Here is an 18593-nt window from a genome sequence, read left to right on the forward strand (position 1 = left end):
TAAGTTTACCTATAAATAAAATCAGTCTTAATCGTACCCTCAAGTGAGTACTTCGTCCCCTCAGACCAGGGACACGTGAACGGTCGGTTTGTATACTCTAGAGGAAGCCTACTTCTTCAGCGCAAGGTGCTGTGTGACCCCGTCACAGGCTGAAAGAGTGTGGAGTATTTTCTCGTTTTTGCTGACAAAATGTCGCACACACCTGCGGGGGTGCAAAACTTGAAAACTCAGCTTTCATCTACACTTACTCGGCGAGAAAGACCAGACTGATTATTTGGCCGATGAGGAAAGCGATGATGAAAAATATTTGCTATTAATAATCCGATTAGCATAGGGTTATTAGTTAATATTACTACCAGTCCTTAACATTTAAGAAACATAACTGTAAAAGTATTCTACAATTAACAGCACGATATCAAACGCAATAGAGCTCTCATTATAGCAGAAATTAAAGGATAAGTTCCAAAGATATTAAATGTTGAAGATTGTTAACCAATTTAAACAGCGACTACTAAACCAGTGTTTGCGACAACGCTAAAAACCATGAACAGTTTAAAAAATACTACCTAAACAAGCATCTTACAATTTAAAGAGCAAACTTAAACGCAATGGCGATAGCAGAAGCTATAGGATAAGATCTAAATATATTTTATGTTGAAGTTTCTACACGAATTCAAAAGAGAGATATGTTAACGTTAAACCGAAAACATCACTTTAAAACATAGTGTGCACCTCATTTTAATTGTGCTCTCAGTTTCTCAAAACTTCGATGGCAAGACTGACAAGGCGATAACGCAGTGCGAGGGCACGTGCACGGAAAGCGAACGGCACATGGGCCAACTCGATTGCTGACCCTGAAGCTACAACTCTTTCGGATTCCGCAATCCATTCCCGTTCAATCTTACTTGTCTTCGCCAGGTACCCCACGACCCATAAGTCAACCACAGTCGTGTGGGATCCATCTTCCACAAAATATATGTAGCGTGTTCGTCGTGCGTCAAGTGATCGCAGCTGGGGAAATTTCTGCGGACTTTGAGCTGCATCAGCGAAGTCGATCAAATACCATTCAACGTGGCCGATCTGCTTGATCACGTTAGACCAGCGGATGTCTCTGTGCATCCACCTGTTGCGATGGACTACAAGGGTCTCGAGAACGTTCCAAAGCGCGAGGAATAGTTCACTCAAACTGGATAGCTTCATCTCAATGCCGCGGGGCATAAGTGCCAACCTCAATTGGTCCGAATCCACCGTGACAACTGCATCGCCCGATAAATTCATTTAGATCTCCGAGTGTCGGCAGTAATGTGATTTTCTCAACTTCGTTATGTTGAAATCTCGACAACCACAAGTCCGTCCCATTAGAGATAGGCGCGCTACTTGTCCCAGGAGGCAACGCCACCAGCACGTGCACATGACCCTTTCCAGCGGCAACTTCTTCTTCACTCACTACGCCCAGTCGACGACTAGCCTGCTCAACGGCTCGTAGCTTCGCGTCCACGAACTGCAGATGTTTATAGTCTCTTGTTTCACTCACACTTTCCAGCGCTTCAAGTTGAGTCAGCCATGCCCCAGCACCTTTCATCTTCTTCGCCAGGAAGAGCTGTAGCTTCGGTGCAGGATCAGTGATAACTCCATCACTCTTACTCTTGATTGCCTCCTTCAACTGGCTAACCTTCGCACCATCGTCTATCTCCACAGCTTCCAGCCTGACCAAGGATAGCACACTGCAGCGAAATCACCACCATCTTCTCTCAACCCAACGCATTCTGAAATGAGCCTTGTTCCGCGATCTTTGTGACCAACCGCTCGACCGGAAGTGACTCCAGCGCTTTCTACGTATTAACCGCAATTTAATATGAGTTCATGTTTTGTGATGGAACCAGAGGGACCATGAATGTAGCTCTTTTTGAGACACGATTAGGGTTTGAGCTCATATTTGTACAGCAGCAGTTGGGCGTTTTTAGTAAGGTAGTGAGTGTGAGGCGAACAGGCTGGGATGAGCAATATCTTCTTCTATGAGAGAGGATAAGGGTGAAACGACAGCAGCCAATCGTCTTCATCAGAAGATATTGTGCAGTGTTTCAAGCTAAAGGTACATCCAGGGTTATCCGTGAATAGCAATTCCCTTAGACAGGAATACATTGTTGGTTCCCAACACGATCACACTACCGAAGGGATCTTATGTACCTTTGCACAGGAATGAATTGTGGCCTCCCAACGCAATGACTACCGAGTGGATCGTCTGTACGCCACGACATGTGTATCAGACACATGGAATCTGAGACAGTACCACTCCGACTTTATTGTGACAAACCTCCCTCATTAGAATTCAGCCTGCATTGATCAAGTATAGCAAGTTGATTATGTTATGAAGGTTAGTGTGGTGCACATTCCTCAAATATAGTGGTAAATGTCAGGTGAGGCTTTCCAAGGTCTCTACTGTGCCTATCTTAGAAGCACATTTCCGATGAAATCGGCTTAGAATGGGCGGGCTCGTGATTCCCTGTTGATACGTATCACTGATTCCTACTACCAGTCACCACACTTGACACCTTTTTTCTATAGCGTCAAATGTATCGAGTTTCAAGCTAGCCCGTATTATCAAGGGAAGCAAGTTTACCAGTTCGGTTAAATCGCATCCTATCAAGTACGAAAGGGACGAGCATATTTTCGGTTCAACCGTACTTAGTAATAGCGGTGCCTTTTGATACAGAGTGTGCACGGAGCGTAACCAATGTGACATCGCTGTTACAAAAGAGAGTCAAGATCCGGCAATTGTGGATACATCATGTATCCATGCCTCTTTTATAGGAATCAAACAATTGGCTAGGTTCACGTAATACCCGATAACCCGATTACAGTATGCAGAAAGATCTGTGCTGTTACAGCTGCGCTTCCCAGAAAGACTAGAAGGGACACTGCGCACGTTTCTTGTGCACTCTTAGTATGACCGTCACCGCCTTTCCAGAATAGGCTGGGATGACCATATTGCTTCTCAATTTGAACTTGAAAAGGCTACTTTAGTACCGCTGGGTTCGCTTGAACGAGCAGTGGCGTGATATTACATGCAGGAGTGCACACCAGTGTGCAACGTAAAAGTATCCAGAACGGATCGCGGTCTAAATTGGCACCGGATATGTTCGTACTGTTGTTGTCGCTCGGGTTTGCTTCGACTACGCTCCTCACACCCGCTCAATACCGCCCTCTATTAAAATCACCTTTTCACAATCTGTGTTTTTCACGAATTTGTCTTATTTTTTTGGACCAAAAATAATATGCGTAAGAACTATTGTATGTAATATACCATTTGTGTCTAAGCAATCAACTGTTTACGTCGAAGTATTTCTGAAAACGGGTTTAGTGGAAATAGTTAATCCCTTTCAAGACGAATTCTAGTGTACGTAGCCTTTGCGTTTGGTGAATGCTGAGAATTGCCGGAGAACTGCCGGCATTATTGCGCGACGAGGCGAGCACTACCTATTTCGGTTACCGATGGAAGACGTACGGTACAACTCTGGCTCCAGGAATAAAGGAGAAGGTGGTATCGGTGGGTTATGAGCTCTGTCTGGCGGCACTGTGGATACAACGAAATTGAATTATAGACAAGGGCGCCGTTTTCTCACGAGCAACATGCAACCAAGAACTTATGCGTAAGCTGGTCTAGCTGGTACGAACATACCACCCATATGACAGGTAATGAGCTGTCGGGTCCACTTGCACTCCGAGAAGATGTTACAGAAATTACTTATATGATTCAAGCGCCATAATGCTGAGGACCGAAGCGTTTTTCGGACGCATGCGTGCTTAACAACCACTTTGCGATTTGATTGGCTGTGCAATCGGCCCATAGGCAGCACGTTTTGCTCGAGTTTTAGCCAATCAAAGACCTCCCCTAACCCAACAGTTTTACTCTCCTTTTAACCTCCAAGGTAGCAGTGTTTACAGTAAAGATCGCAACAATAATGGCTCTGTATCCCCAAAGATCTCCAAGTGGACCTTAGCGAGAGAGACGATGCATCCCTGCTGCGCGCCAACGCCGCAGCCTGAGGTCCACCGATTTTTTTCGTACGGCTCCCACGCAAGATGCCCCTCCGCGATTAAACCACTTTTACCAGCAGGGGCGTCCCCGCCTTGTCGCTCAATCTGCGTGCTTTGACCATAGCCCTAGGAGGGCTCGTTAATTATTACCAGTAGTTTGGTAGCGGTTTAGCGCCAGGCTAGAACTGCTAGAACACAACATGACTGGCTATTATTCTGCCAATGATAGTCAAGTATTTTGAATTGCGATGTTTAGGGTACGCATGCAACGCATGCGTCCCTCTGACGCCTCGGTTGAGAACGGGCCTGAGCTTGCACTTGCAATCCAGCTGGGAATGAAGAACGTGGTGCTGGTTTCATGGACAGACGCGCGATCTACTTCGAGATCTGACGTGTACATGATTTATGATAGGTTTGTCACCTAGCCAGCCAAAGGCCATGTACATCATTTCCCAATTTGCTCGCCCAAGACCACTTCATCGCCATATACAACCTAAGATGCGTGTGTGTGCCATTCTGCTTGCTGTTGCAGTCACTGTACTCGCTAGCTCGAATGCTCTTTCCTTCACCGGTGCCACGAGGCTTGCAACACTCTCCAGAACCACCACTAACTACGTGGAGCAGTCAGCTGTTGCTGCTCAGGGTCAAACCAGTATCCAGCGGCGTTTGCGGAAATATGAGACCGTAAATGACGACAGCGAACTGGAGCAAGATTCGGAAGAGGAGGCGAGAGGCTTCGTGCCGGAAAGTCTGACAAGCCTCGTTCAGAAGTTCAAGACGGTCGGTGGAAATGTGTTGCTCAAGACCAAAACCTTGGCTCAACTGAAAAAAATTGAGGAAAAGATGGATGCGAAACGATTGAAGGCGCTTACTGATTTGGATGAGAAGAAGGGATACAATCCAACCACACTAAGACACGCCATCGACAACGACCCGCCCAAGGGGTTGACGAGTCAAGACGCGGACCAACTCATGGAGGATTTCACTTTCTATTGGAGAGTCTTCCATCCCCAAGAGTAAGAAACTGAGCAAACTCAGCAAGCAACGGAGCTAGCCGCCGAAAGGGGGAGCGTTTACGACGAATCGTCTTCAATGCGGTTGTCGCCGACGACAATCGTATCCAAAATTAGGGTAATGATATTCCCAAATTACTTTTACACCTTTTCGTTCTTTTACTTTGTGGACTTGTGGATAGTATTTTAATAGATACTGTGTTGGAACGTTGTGACAATCATGTTTTTATAGATTATTACCAAACAGTAGAACAACTAGCAACACGCCTTTATCAAATACTAGTACTGGATTGGATATCCATTACCCAACGGATTTTAAAAAGCGATTGAGATAGCCACAGAAGAGGAGCGTGTGTACGACAACAAATCATGTCCAAACTTAGAGGAATACTATATTTCAATTTACTCTATTGTTGCTGTGTACTGTTCATTTTGCTGTGGGCATGTCGATGGTTATTATATTACAGTTCTGACAATCGTGTTCTAGAACGACTAACATTTGTTTTCTTCGAAGTACTATCTCTTTCCAAATTAAGTTCTAGTCCACTAATTTGTGGAGTCCCGCGCATCTGTTCTAAAGAGCTATTAACACCGAGAGGGTTCTTGGTGGAAATCGAAATGTGTTTCCTTTAGATGCTGAATGCTTTTCTATTTTCGAGTACTCATATAAATCACTCGATATTTCGGTATCTACCAGTTCCTGTTGTTCGACATCATCAACATACAGTACCGATGGTTTTATCTAGAACCAAAAGCTAAGATCTAAATTACTTCAATCTTGAATTATTTCAAGCGTTCCTGAACGGAATGATAACTAGTGCTGCATACGGTATTTATTAAACCACATTTTCTTCTTGCAACGCCGTTACAGTACGTTCCGTTGGTGGCACGCGAATTAGTCATGATGTAGATTCAGTCAACTCGGATGATCGACGGTGTGTCGTCATCCTGGTACTACTTTACGTTTCATTTAATCCTTACTACACTGCAGTATTTACCAGAGGCAAGTGATATCAAAAATACTCATTTTGGTGTGATGTGGTTAATGGACGGGGTGACGTAGGTCGGCAATTATATTCACTACGGAAGGCAGGTACCACTACCGCGGGTAATGGTCTCCATCCAGCCCCGGGTGTTAGAGACTCGGGAGTAAATACCGTAGTATCCTTCACGACCGCACGTATCGTCCTTTGCCCAGCTTACTACACCGACCAGCACGTCCTCACCTGCAGCTGACTCGACACCAAAGTCACCCCCACACGAGTCACGATTCGCAACGCCTCCAGCACAACCATACTCGAGTCGACAGTGGCGAATGCTGCACACGCTTCGTCACTCACTAGCGGGACGTCCACTCTCTGTAGCTCGTAGACAGCAGTTCCGTTTATCTCTGCGTTAGTTCCCCACCCCATCGTAGTCGCCACTGTCCCCGGTTTAAAGTCTGAGTCATCAGCGGCAGCCAACTTGACCGGCTGAAAGGAGCTAGGTCTTTCCAGCTCCAATATCAGGAGTCGTTAGAATTCGGGATGTTTTCCGCGTAGTTCGGATGGTTCATCATCGATACGATCTTGATCTTCTCACCTTCTTGAGTTCCATTGCGGTAGTGGCCGCCAATATATACCCACTGAGGAGCGTAAGCCAGTGCGACGCGGTAAGCACGTGGGTTGGCGTGATGAGGGAGCCTCCGCACAACGTATTGGAATCTTTGCGGAGGCGGAGGCTAGCAACGTACGTCCTAGTTCCGCTTGGGACGGTCTCGCCACTCAAATCAACTCACGCTTAATAGGACGTTGGTTAGCTGAAGTAATGGCCGTTACCAAGGCAGTTGAGATGGCGATAGCGTTGACAGCCTTCATGTTGATACACGCGAATTACGATGCGGCTTTAACGACTGAATCCAGAGTGGAGTTTGATAACACTTGCTTGGTAGGCTGTCTGGTAGACACAGCAAAGACCGATCGATCTATGATCACGCCGTGTAGCAAATAATTCGGTCCAGGAATCTGTCGATCTGTTCATTGGGAAACGCATGCGACCTACAAGTCAAATTCTCCCTTCAAATCTCAGTTTGTGCACCATATTTTAGTACTCATCGGATCGAAGCTGTGCCGTTTTTTTCCTGACCCGTGAACATACACACGACTTTCCCAGATCCTACGACCTCCAGCCTATACAAAATAGCTACTGTAGTAGTTTTGAATTCGATGATAATTCGAAATTCTCGCCAAACCAAAAACCCGGTAGGATCCCTCAAAGCAATCACTGACGACGTTATCGTACCATTTGAGGAGTAGATTTTTTATCATAAGATAAGCCAGTGCCAATCCTGGAAGAACGTTCCGTAGCACCAAGTCTACCATCCGGTGAGCATATTATGTCCTGATCACGACCAGTGATTCCAAGTACTTTATCCAGTTTACCATTCCGATTTTTCCTGCCTGAGACGCAACACGTGTATCCAGGCAGCGCCATAATGAAGCTTGCATCTGCGTTATCTCTATTGTGATAGCATTATTTGCTCTAGGCATGAGCGCTCAAAATGCCCCCAACTCCTCCAACGTTTCGGTGAGTTACCTCGTAGCAAGCAACAACTCTAAGGACACTAACGTTAGTGCAGCATGTTCGAAGAACTCCAACAGTACCGTCCCAAAAGGCTCGAAGACATATGTCGCTAGTTTGCGCGTCAACGCGACTCACAACAATTTTGCTGCTGCCATTCTCATCTCTCCAACACACCTCCAAACTGAAGGAGCTAGTATTGGTGGCAACATTCGGTACGCCTCAATTGGCTCTCACTACAACAATGGAACGGAAGATGGAGAGCAGATCAAGGTCGTGGCAATTCTGAGCCACCCTAATATCTCAGAAGAATCCCAGTACTCATTTGACTATGTTATCCTGCAATTGGAGAAGCCTAGTTCGTTCAAACCGATTCCGCTGGACGCAGCCGACGGCTCAGATATCAAGTACGGTGAGAATGTTATTAAGTTGGGCTGGTACAACACCGGAGGTGAAGGCCAGAAGGCACATGAACTCCAGCGCGCGGACGTTCAACTGATGACAAACGAGGAATGCTCCAAAGTCACGTCAGTGGATGATACCAGGATGTGCTCGCGTCCAGTCGGTAGCCAGGAATCCAGCACGGGTGACTATGGTGGTTCACTGGTTGTTGAGCGCCCGGAAGGTGACATTCTGGTTGGTATGGTCAGTTGGGGGACGATTGCAGGAAAGCAGGATACCCCGAGCTACTACTCGCGTATTCCGGTTGGTCGTGACTTGATAGAGTCAACCATCAGTGGTCAATGTTTCCACTGAGTCCCTCCTTTATCAATAATTGACAGCATTTCGTGTTGCTTTTTCTAAAAATTCTAATGTGTGTATAGCTGCAACGTGCTCAACCAGGTTATTATTAACGGTGTAGAACTTTAGTTGTTGGAATTGGGAAACAACGATAATCTAGATAGAATCTGAATAAATTATGGACTGATTACCGATCGAAACAAGAGGGAAAGTAAAAATACACGCCGTTATAAACGCAACCATTTTTATCACTTGAAAAATTGAGTGAGAGATAACAAAAATATGTTAATTTTGAGCAGAGTTCGTCATATATCCATAGTGGTACAAATGAAAGGATGCATATCAGATAATAACTCCATTGCTTTACTTTATGCCCGAGCGTATTTTGTGGTAGTACGATGGAGTACCATTAGCACAATGAGCATTTATGATCATAGCATGTCGGAAACACGAGTCTCGACTTTTGACGCATTCACTATGATAAACCGTGGACAAATACTCACACTTAACGTTCAATTAGAAAAAATGTGATCAAGTTAAAATAATAATACAACAGATGTAGTGGATGCCGCTGAGGTGAGCAATCAAACGACTCTGATATAATAGCTACGCTCTGTGGTCAATCCTTCTTTCGTAAATGGTTTTGACCTGATTCCAGCTTCGTTTATAAACTAAAACGCTTTCTTTTTTTCTTTAAACGCAGAATTGAAGTACCAAATCAATGTATTGGCATTGCAGATGACGCGGCTGCGGAGTATCCGCAGCAGGTGTAGTCTGCGCGTTTGTAGCATACGAATTCGATAGTGGCAATGTAAATTGAAAAGAAAAATGATCGGCTATGGTCGATGTATTGCTATTTTCCATACGTTACAGATTACAGGTTATCTCGCTTTTGTTTTTAACTACTCGTTTTGACAGGAGAGATTCTGAACGTCATCGAAATCGGGTTTATCGATACTAATTGCAGCATGAGACAATGGCACGAATCGAGATACCACACCTGAAATCTAGCATCCTTTGCCACCAGCAATAATCAAACACGATGTGGACTCGTACATGGCCATGATGTTAGTCATGAGTGACCACACAACGCGAACATAACGTAGAAGACCGTGAGACCACCGAGGATCTTGCTACTCCCACCCGTGCGTAGCAACTCCTGCGTTTCTGCCTTCTCTGGAGGAAGAAAAACTAGGAAAGCCCACGAAAATATGGTCTGGTCAGCACCGCATAGATGAGGTCTGTACGGATGGAGATGTCATCGGCTTGGATACGAGCTGTAGTCAAGTTAAGAGGCTGATTGATCACAAGCGTTAACGCTTGTGCGAATGGAGACGACAAGTTGGCGACCATTGTGATAAGACCGTAAACTCTACCTTCATTGTCGCCGCCGGCCAGCTCGACGATCATAAAGTTACCAATTATCCAGCCAACACCGTAGGGTAGCTGCACAGCCATCGGGATACCAAGCCAGAATCACTGGCTACGGAATAAATTCCAAATTGTGAGGAAAGTCGTAATACCATCCGCGAGGATTACAAAGATACCCGTACAGAGAATCATTTTGCGCCAACTCCAGTGCATACCCCACTTGGACGTAGCCATGATGCCACCCATGAAAAGCACGTTACTAATGATCTCGCTGATGGTGTTGTTGATCGGAGTGACACCAACCTTGTACGACTGGACCGGAGAACTGGCAGTGTACGAGATATTGGAGAAGACGTTCTAGAACTGGTAGAAAACTACCTGGTAGACTGCGCGCTTCTGAATCAGATTCCACAACTCGCTCATGTATTTCCTGAACGATACTTTTGACTGCTTCTCCTCCTTGATGAAGAACCATGTAATAGGGATAATTGGCGCAGTGATGACTGCGACGATTGTCATTAACAGGGGAAATTCAGCGAGAAGTCGAACTGACCTCCATACGCCTCACTGTTGAAGCAGAAACCAACCAAAAGTTGACCAATGATAACGAATACTGTTCGGACAGCGTAGATTGCAGACTGGATCGTACCACGCTTCTCCACAGGCTCATGCTAAGCATATTCCACCACGATACTGTCGGCACAGACATCAACCAGCACGTAGCCGATAGCGGCGAAAAGCATGAGCATGACGTACTTGCCGGCCTGGCTGCCGGCGTCAAAGTTGATGCGAGCCTCTATCTCCGGCGTGTAGTCAGCGGGATCAATGCCGCGGTCGGACGGTACGGCCCAACCGACGAGCATCCAGACTTTGCGACGGTATCCCCACAGAGGCACACAGTCCGATAGAATGCTGTAAAACACCTTGAAACTCCATGGTAGAATGACGAGCGTTGAGGCGGTGGTTACTTCAGAGTCCATAGCGTTCAGATACTGTTGTAGGAACGGGTAGATCGTGGCGGGTAATTGATACCGACTGCAGCATATTGGAAGAGCAAACCGATACTATCACGGCTCGTAAGGACCGGGGTTCCACCCCTACGTAGCGCTCCGCCCTCAAGAGAGGACGGGTCCGGGGTCTTGACCTGCGAGTAGGTTGGAGTTTTGTCTGGATCGGGGTTTTGCGATGGTGTGCCGCTCGCGTAAGTTAGTCGAATAAGGGGCCCTGCCGGCGAAGTCATGAGCCTGTAGTGGAGTGTTTTGAGTGAAAGAGCGCAAATTCAGGAATGAAACCAAGCGTCGGCCTCCGAATTAATCTTCACAGCGTGCGGAAAGGCTGTTAGGATGGTGTTGGTACAAGCGAGGTCTAAGATAAGCTTACAATGTACCTGCCTGTCATGAAAGGCGGCATTATGTTTGGCTCAATGTATATGCACAGCAGTCGCCTTGTCACTGACGATGGGGTGTCTTGATAAATCAACTAGATGTGCCAGTTCTACGATGCTTTCCACACCATCAAAGCGCATGGTCGATGACGTGCCGAAATCGGTCATTGGTATTCGCTGCACCGCCATGATGCATGTTATTGACAGGAGCACTGCCAATTCTGCGTTCGATGACAGGGTAGCTGTTCAATGCTAAAGTCGCAAGCTTCCGTTCGTTCGGAGCGTATTTGTGTGCGTAGAGACGAGCTGTATGTGGAAACAGGAATGATAGGATATTCAGAACAGATTGACTGGTCAAGTATACTTGAACGAGCAGAGGCGTGGCCGTAAAGCAGGTATCCCATCACGATTTTTAGTTTCATTTGAATGTTTATGACTAAGATAGTTCAACATACTAATGATATTATCGTCTACTCTGGCCCATTCGCATAATTCATTGCTGAGAGACTTGATACTCTATTTAATAGAGTCTATTAAAATGGATACCTTGCGACATTCACCGACTGTGGTCCCTTCACTTGAATGCGTGTATACTCTTAACTTGCAACTCTGTACGGTGAGCAATTTTTAATGGATCCGGTCTTTATTAACGTAGGTCTTATTATACATCAACGCGGTCAGGACTAGCTCTTATTTCATATACTTGAGTGGAAGATCGTAATGTGTTGTTGAAAACGACATCTCCGACAAGGATTGACACGACAAGCGCTTCCGACAGAAAATATGTTTCCCATCTTGACATAGTATGGGCGAAAGAGTTGAATATTTGATCCAACTCTTGCCACTGTTGCCATTTGGAAGTCCAAAAAAAAAAAGTCTAGCAGGCTTTCCAACCGAGAACGCTGCTGGTGATCTAGAATTGATCTTAAGGTCAAACTTCGCAATTTCATATACAGTAGTGATGTCGCGTTGTGTTCCAAATTTCATAGCCAAACGACATTTTCTTAATTGAGGCTCCCGTATATAGACCCTGCGTGTCGTTACAGGCATTTCGAGTTAATAGTTGTCAATTGTCATATTTATAAATCTGCAGAGCTGGGTAAAGGCTATTAAAATACTGACACTGTATAACTTAAAGTATCAAAAACTCATATATAGTAGCCTCCCAGTCTAGCTATGTCCTCCAATGCACCTGCCTTCACAATAGCAACCCGCGTACGTGCCATATAAACAGATTAATATTTCTAGAACATGTAAACAGGTATCCAAAATATCGAAGTAAACTTCCGACCTATTTTATCATCCAAGGTGTATGTGAAAATTAATGAGTTTGCAGTGCAAACTTTGTAGACCTGATAAGGCGCACCCCCGTAAGCGGAAGGGAAGCGACAGTATGGCATCTCGTCCCTTGGCGACTCCATCGGCATCTTGCTGTACTGATATCAAAACGAGTCGCTGGCATAATATTTGAGCATGTCGCCACAGGCGTGATCTCCATCTCAATGAGTCTGTACTTAAAATAAAAACTGCTTTCATGTTGATACAATTCGCAAGGCGAAGCTTGCGCTGGACATCTGCTTCTTGGGGTAATTGTGTATTTTTCACAGCAAATCCCCACAATTCACATTATTTTTTACAATGCGATCCTTACGGCTTGCTTGGGACCATACGAAAATTCGTAGTACCGAGGAGTTTATTTTTGTGAACCATCCTGTTAATTAATGGTGATGTTGTACTTAATACGATTGACTTCCACCGGTGTTTCCCTTTGGCGAGGGGATCTGTATTTAAAAATGCATGTTTTTGGTAAATAATATTTTGAGTGGAAATCATGTATTCTGAAAAAAAAAACTCTGTGCATTTTATTATCGACGTACCTTTAAAAAAACAGTTATTATTGTGCCTTTCCAAAGTTTTGGCCAATCTGACCTTTAAAGGCTGGTCCTAAGCAAGGGTGGGTAGGGCTAAAGGTGGGATTTGAGGACGAACAGGAGTTGAATTGCTAAGCCAGGCCACTAAATAAAATGATATTTGACCAGTAACACTGTTTGATTTTGCCGACTATGATCCAATAATACTTGATTGTGGAGGTCCTACGTAAGGGCTCCGATTTGATCTAAAGAGTACCTTTTAACAAATTAAGGGCTGAATGGCCAGTATTTGCCGCCCATTTACCCTTACGTAAGGTATCTACAACAGATTGATTTTACGGGCTACTCATCAGGCATACGCTGGCGTGGCATTGTCTTGCAGTATGTCTACAATATTGAGATCAGCGTAGTTGCCGGTGTACTAGGCGTCTCGGCCAGAAGCCTTCGGAGATGGTACCATCCATCTCTTCAAGACAACAGGAAATGTCGACGACACCCCAAAGAATGAGCGGTCACCTAAATGGCCGATTGAAGTGCAACAATTTACTCGCGAGTATGTAAAGCAACACCCCTTTTCTTTGATTGGCATCGTCTTTTTTTCGTCACAGGGTTAGGCTAAATTTTAGTCGGAAGCACCCGATCAGATAGGAGGTCTTCCGTAAGGGCCACACTCCTACGTAGGACCATAAAACTGAGGGCATTTTGGCAGAAAGGCACAATAATAAATTCGATTACACCTTCCAAAACCCTAAGTATAGGCACATAAAACACGACAGTTTTTATGAGACCATTGGATGCCAACCAGACTAGAGTAAATCACTGTTAATCATATATAAGAAAACTTACGTTGGCTGAGGCTATACGTACGTCTGGGTAAACGAAGGGTTGCATCACACTCTCTTTCTGCAATTGCATATTGTCAATTCCAGTCAAAATTGGACATCAAGGGTGATTGGTCAATCGCCAGCCCAATCAACTGCTCGATGTGATTGGTCAAAATCTACTAGTAGCAGCTTTCCATTAAAGCTCTTCAAGCAGAGCGCGGGGACAACCAGTGCGTACGCATCAACTTCTGCGGTACCGTAGCGGCGCTCTCTGTAACCAGGTGAGCGCTTTTATTATCAAGGCATACTATCCACACACTTCTATTTAACTAGTTCACCTTATTGATGTGTTATTGACGCTACTAGCCTTGTAGCGCAACACTGTAGGCTAGATCGCATCAGAAGCATGGAGGACGCCGTAACCAAGCAACATGCGCATCCCAACACGGTACTTCACTGCTTATACGGCTTCTACAATCTTGGTTATTCGCGCAAGGAGCTCGCTCGAATCTATAACAAGTCCGACACCACGATAGGCAACTGGATTCGCGTCTACGAGGCTTCAGGGACGTTTGAACGAGCAGGAAAATCGAGTGAAAGGAAGTTTTCAGCCGCCCACCGGTCATAGCTTTGTGACTACTACGCAAAACACCCTCTTTCCTATCTTGACGAGGCTCAAGACGCGTTTGTACGAGTTCATAACATCACAATTTCGAAGTCGTCCGTTTGGCGCATTATTCACGAGTTCAGATTGACATGGAAGGTACTTGAAAGGCGAGCAATGCATATCAAGGAAAGGGATATCTTCCGTTTTGTAGAGGAGCTAGCTCAGATCGACTGGTGCCATCACAACTTGGTATTCCTGGATGAAGTTTCTTTTGACAATCGAGGGATGATCCGGAAACGCGGCTACTCGCTCAAGGGACAAAAACTCGCTATTAGGGGCGATTTTCAGCGGAAGCCAAGGGTGTCCATATTGGCATTTATCGGTGTACGTGGTATCATCGACTACTTTGATACTTAAGGCACATTTGATCGAATTGAATTTGTCAAGAGCTGTCGAGACTTTGCCTACGCGAAGCGCAATAACGTGCGGCTTTATCCAGGCTCTAACTCTGTGTGGATCCTTGACGGTGCTTCAATACATCATCACCCCGAGATAGTTCACTTTCTCAGAAGCATTGGTGTTGTACCGATATTCCTTCCAGCTTACTGTCCATTCTTCAACCCGATCGAGTATTTATTCGGGTACGTCAAAAGGTCATTTCAGCGCCACTATAATGAATGCAGCGAGAGAGACCTTCTACCGTTTGCAGTCCAGACTTTCCAGTGTTTCGAAGAGTTTAGTATGGCGAGAGTGTTTGACCATTGTGGCTGGAAGGTCCAGGGATACTTTGATCCTAATGGCCCTATATCGACGGAGACGCGACAAGTGCCAGACATACTGGGAAGGGAATTAAGACTGGATAACGACGAAGACGAATTAGGATTTAGAGAGCAAGAAGGTTGCAACGACTACGAGTACGACTCCGAGAACTAGCTACTCCGCGTGCTCGAAGTCGTCAATATTCTCGATGAGTGGAAGAGGGTCAACCACCTCCGCAATAGGTATCAGCTCCAGATCCCCCAGAAATGCATCAATCGCATTCTGTTTTGACGTCAAGTTTTCTTTGTGAGCGGCTAACCGTTGACCGAATGCAGCCCAGTCTCGTTGTGAGCGTTCACCAAATGCAGTCCATTCTTGATGCAGAGCTTCATAGGCAGCCAGCGACCCAACCACACAGTCCTGAGCCATACGAGCTGATCGAGTAAGATTTGCCATCCTTTGTTCCACTTGCGTAGCCGAAGCCCGTAACAACTGAACGATGTGAACTGGTGGGGGCTGCAAAAGTTTTTCCCTCCAGTTCGAACGGTTTAGATTTCGGGTTATATGGTTTGCCCACAGTCTCCACGTTACGGTCGTGGCTTGAAACCGGGACCCCCAATGTGCTTCTAGTTCGTTTGCAACTTCACGAAGAGAAACCTCAGCAGTAGCTCCAGCACGATCAGTTTCTCGTGGGCGGATACACGTTGCCTCAAAATTATCCAAGTCCTTCGCTTTAGTAAGTGCCATTCCGTACTTAAATATTAGAAGCTTGACAGTTTTACCCCGTGACGAAACAAGCCACTGGTTCCAGGCGGCCTCTGTCTTGGTGCTGTCGACAAGATGCTTATTGAGTTTAAGCTGCATCATCTTTTGCCATTGGTCTTCAGCAGGAGGTTCAAGTGACCAAATTCCATTGTGTTTCACAGCTCGCCCTTTCACGTGGTGCCCAAAATGCTCCCATAACTTGTGCGCTATTTCCCGAAACGTCGATCCATTTACCGCAAAGTCCTCTAGCGACTCTCCGGATGCATCTCGCTGGCTCATTGTGGCTTTAAGGATAGGTTGGACCACAAGTTGATATTGATGCGATGTTGCGTTCAGTGGAGAGGCTGGTAGCTGCTGTTCAGGTCAACCAATAGGCGATGCAGCTCGGGGTGACGCTCGGCGTGGTGCTGAACTTGGAGTCCGTGGTTGACTAGCTGTACTAGGGAACGGAGAACGCCTAGCTCGACTTGACGCTGCAGGTGACCTTGCTGCCCCGAGAGTAGGCTGTTGAGATGTAGATGGCGCTGGAATTGGATTCAAGCGTGCACTGGCGGTTACGGCTGGTGGTGTCCGCCGTCGTATTGGTCCTGGAGGTGGTGGTGTTCCCGTTGATGTTCGAATGCGCTCAGGGTACGGCGATACACGAGCTGAATGTGGCGATGCACGCGTGCGAGCGCCATTCCGCGCACCATTCGCCGGCGAAGTGTCAGCTGATCGAAAGCCTCTTGCGACCCCAAGCGACACGTGAGACTGAGGATCCATTGCCGTGCTGATGCAGGAAAAGTTGCTGGTGCGCTCTGCTTTGCAGCGCGCAATTGAAACCTATCTTCGGTAATGTTTCCTTATGATTTATGATAGGCTGAACGATTGCATGGGTCATTGAGCGTGGGCGATTAACCAATCGATCAATCCAGTTTTGAGTAGAACTCACAATAATTCTTTTCATATTTATGTAGAGAAGACTCTCTTTTAGCAACTGACGTGCCATATCGGCCAATCTCTCACATATAGCGACTATGTTCAACTTATAAATATACAGATCTAGATAACCACTTCAAGTCGATTTTATGGCAATTGTTGTAGGCACCCATTTTTTTTTTTTTTTGGTATCATCCAACTGGTATCTTCTACGCCTTTTAGGCATGCTCACGTGTAAGCTCATTTCGGCGTAATACATTTATCTGTGCTTCCATTTTGCGTCACTTGCATAATGGTTTCATGATCAAAATGTCATTTCAAGAAATCGTGTTCGCCTCTAAGAAAATGAAATGATCCTGTGGTCAACATGGAAGTTTCCTGGAAAGTTTTTTTCATGTCATCTACTGTTGTGTCAAGCTGCTGCCGTCCAGCGGGACATTGACGCGCTGCACGTTGTCGGCAGCTCTCCAGCCATGGTTGGCGTAGCTCTCGTCGATGACGGCCTCGTCGGCAAAGCCAGCACCAGCAGTGAAGCCAGACTCGACAAGTGATGTCTGCTTATGTTGGATTTAGTCTGCATTCTTTCTTCAGGGGCGCACAAGGATGTAACACTACGGAGGTAGTGAGTACTTGAAAGTAAATTGAGAACTGAATTGAAAGTTAGTTTGCTCTATCGTACTCTTTTGCAGGTTTACTGACAGGAACTAACTGTGGTATCATTTGACCAATTGTCGGATGACGTGGTCAAATGATTACCAGTCGTCGAATGACGTGTAACCAAATGACGAATAGTGTATGCAAACACAAATTCGTCACAAAGGACGTCGCCATGGGCTGCATAGGAAGCAAGCAGGACAAGCAGTTAGGCTAGCTCAGTTTCGTTCTCATTAATCAATTCGCTTTGCAAGTCAAACCCCGGGCGTCGCGGCAAAAATTGAGCCTCTTTCTTTCGTCTACCAATTGCCAAGGAGCAGTGCACCGAATCCAATATGACGTGCAACGAAGACACCAAAACGCTTCAGCTATGTTAGTAGATAAATGCAGCAACTAAAAAAAAGTGTGTCATAGAAACTTCATTGTTGAGTGTTTGCTCCGTTCTTCGCGCTCACCTTCGCATGCCTTTGTCTAAATGCCTATACCTCACCACGTCCAGAATCGAGGTACTATTGTACTGGCAGGGTGAAATGCACCACCAAATGTTGGCCCCCGTTTCTTGCTAAGAGATCACCTCCTGGACACCTCTTCATACGTCGTCCACTTCTGTGTAATGCACTGGCTTAGCACGGCTTGAGCTTCGTTGGCGGCATATATCTAGAATATGTCGAGTATGTCATACTCGCTACGTTGTAACAATTACAAAGGGAAACCTGTGTGACCAAAAGCATTTAAAGCAAGGACATCTGCAACAAGACAAAGCTGGCGGTACTGTATGGCAAGAAGAACTTGATCGATTATGTGTACACGCCGTCTGAGTTCCTCTTACTATTTGCCCACCTGAAATATGGCACGAACTCTCTTTTCAACAGAACGGAGCTTCAATTCACACGTCCAACCGTATGAGGGAGATTTTTGAGGAACGAGAGATTCGTGTGTTACCATGACCAGCGTGCTCCCCGATTTTAATCCGATCGAACCCTTTGGTCGATAATAACACACACGGTCTACGCTAACGGTAAGCAGTACAGCAGTGCGGGTGGGCTCACAGCGCCACGGTACGAGGCCTGGACGCCATTGAAATGTCTG

General features: G+C 45.9%; 11 protein-coding genes across 11 annotated transcripts; 4 read left to right on the forward strand and 7 right to left on the reverse strand.

Moving 5' to 3' along the window:
• Positions 1–566: 566 nt before the first annotated feature.
• PPTG_07168 (hypothetical protein) lies at positions 567–2103 on the reverse strand. Its single transcript, XM_008901324.1, has one exon. It carries the CDS (start codon positions 1276–1278, stop codon positions 751–753), a length of 528 nt encoding a protein of 175 aa, XP_008899572.1. The 5' UTR covers positions 1279–2103; the 3' UTR covers positions 567–750.
• Positions 2104–4484: 2381 nt separating this feature from the next.
• On the forward strand, positions 4485–5269 carry PPTG_07169 (hypothetical protein). Its single transcript, XM_008901325.1, has one exon. It carries the CDS (start codon positions 4537–4539, stop codon positions 5056–5058), a length of 522 nt encoding a protein of 173 aa, XP_008899573.1. The 5' UTR covers positions 4485–4536; the 3' UTR covers positions 5059–5269.
• Positions 5270–6253: 984 nt separating this feature from the next.
• Positions 6254–6647, reverse strand: PPTG_07170 (hypothetical protein; the record flags this gene model as incomplete). The annotated part of the gene is made up of 2 exons (XM_008901326.1): positions 6254–6547; positions 6633–6647. 2 exons carry the CDS (start codon positions 6645–6647, stop codon positions 6254–6256), a joined length of 309 nt encoding a protein of 102 aa, XP_008899574.1.
• Positions 6648–7577: 930 nt separating this feature from the next.
• On the forward strand, positions 7578–8366 carry PPTG_07171 (hypothetical protein; the record flags this gene model as incomplete). The annotated part of the gene is made up of 1 exon (XM_008901327.1): positions 7578–8366. The coding sequence occupies one exon, from the start codon at positions 7578–7580 to the stop codon at positions 8364–8366; it is 789 nt and encodes a 262-aa protein (XP_008899575.1).
• Positions 8367–9542: 1176 nt separating this feature from the next.
• On the reverse strand, positions 9543–9809 carry PPTG_07172 (hypothetical protein; the record flags this gene model as incomplete). Its single annotated transcript, XM_008901328.1, has 1 exon — positions 9543–9809. One exon carries the CDS (start codon positions 9807–9809, stop codon positions 9543–9545), a length of 267 nt encoding a protein of 88 aa, XP_008899576.1.
• An 18-nt stretch (positions 9810–9827) lies between these two features.
• PPTG_07173 (hypothetical protein) lies at positions 9828–11120 on the reverse strand (the record flags this gene model as incomplete). The annotated part of the gene is made up of 6 exons (XM_008901329.1): positions 9828–10079; positions 10101–10225; positions 10276–10393; positions 10430–10689; positions 10782–10966; positions 11110–11120. 6 exons carry the CDS (start codon positions 11118–11120, stop codon positions 9828–9830), a joined length of 951 nt encoding a protein of 316 aa, XP_008899577.1.
• A 2361-nt stretch (positions 11121–13481) lies between these two features.
• Positions 13482–14429, forward strand: PPTG_22038 (hypothetical protein; the record flags this gene model as incomplete). The annotated part of the gene is made up of 2 exons (XM_008901645.1): positions 13482–13534; positions 14189–14429. 2 exons carry the CDS (start codon positions 13482–13484, stop codon positions 14427–14429), a joined length of 294 nt encoding a protein of 97 aa, XP_008899893.1.
• Positions 14430–15149: 720 nt separating this feature from the next.
• Positions 15150–15341, forward strand: PPTG_07174 (hypothetical protein; the record flags this gene model as incomplete). The annotated part of the gene is made up of 1 exon (XM_008901330.1): positions 15150–15341. The coding sequence occupies one exon, from the start codon at positions 15150–15152 to the stop codon at positions 15339–15341; it is 192 nt and encodes a 63-aa protein (XP_008899578.1).
• On the reverse strand, positions 15342–16211 carry PPTG_07175 (hypothetical protein; the record flags this gene model as incomplete). Its single annotated transcript, XM_008901331.1, has 1 exon — positions 15342–16211. One exon carries the CDS (start codon positions 16209–16211, stop codon positions 15342–15344), a length of 870 nt encoding a protein of 289 aa, XP_008899579.1.
• A 275-nt stretch (positions 16212–16486) lies between these two features.
• Positions 16487–16624, reverse strand: PPTG_22039 (hypothetical protein; the record flags this gene model as incomplete). Its single annotated transcript, XM_008901646.1, has 1 exon — positions 16487–16624. One exon carries the CDS (start codon positions 16622–16624, stop codon positions 16487–16489), a length of 138 nt encoding a protein of 45 aa, XP_008899894.1.
• A 627-nt stretch (positions 16625–17251) lies between these two features.
• PPTG_22040 (hypothetical protein) lies at positions 17252–18582 on the reverse strand (the record flags this gene model as incomplete). The annotated part of the gene is made up of 3 exons (XM_008901647.1): positions 17252–17404; positions 17995–18013; positions 18554–18582. The coding sequence occupies 3 exons, from the start codon at positions 18580–18582 to the stop codon at positions 17252–17254; spliced, it is 201 nt and encodes a 66-aa protein (XP_008899895.1).
• Positions 18583–18593: the final 11 nt, after the last annotated feature.

Source organism: Phytophthora parasitica (genome assembly GCF_000247585.1).
Source record: "Phytophthora parasitica INRA-310 unplaced genomic scaffold supercont2.11, whole genome shotgun sequence".
Classification (NCBI taxonomy): Eukaryota; Oomycota; class Peronosporomycetes; order Peronosporales; family Peronosporaceae; genus Phytophthora; species Phytophthora nicotianae.

Excerpts from the sequence above, each read along its gene's own strand:
- PPTG_07168 (XM_008901324.1), bottom strand. The coding sequence starts at position 1,278 with ATGAATTTATCGGGCGATGCAGTTGTCACGGTGGATTCGGACCAATTG.
- PPTG_07169 (XM_008901325.1), top strand. The coding sequence starts at position 4,537 with ATGCGTGTGTGTGCCATTCTGCTTGCTGTTGCAGTCACTGTACTCGCT.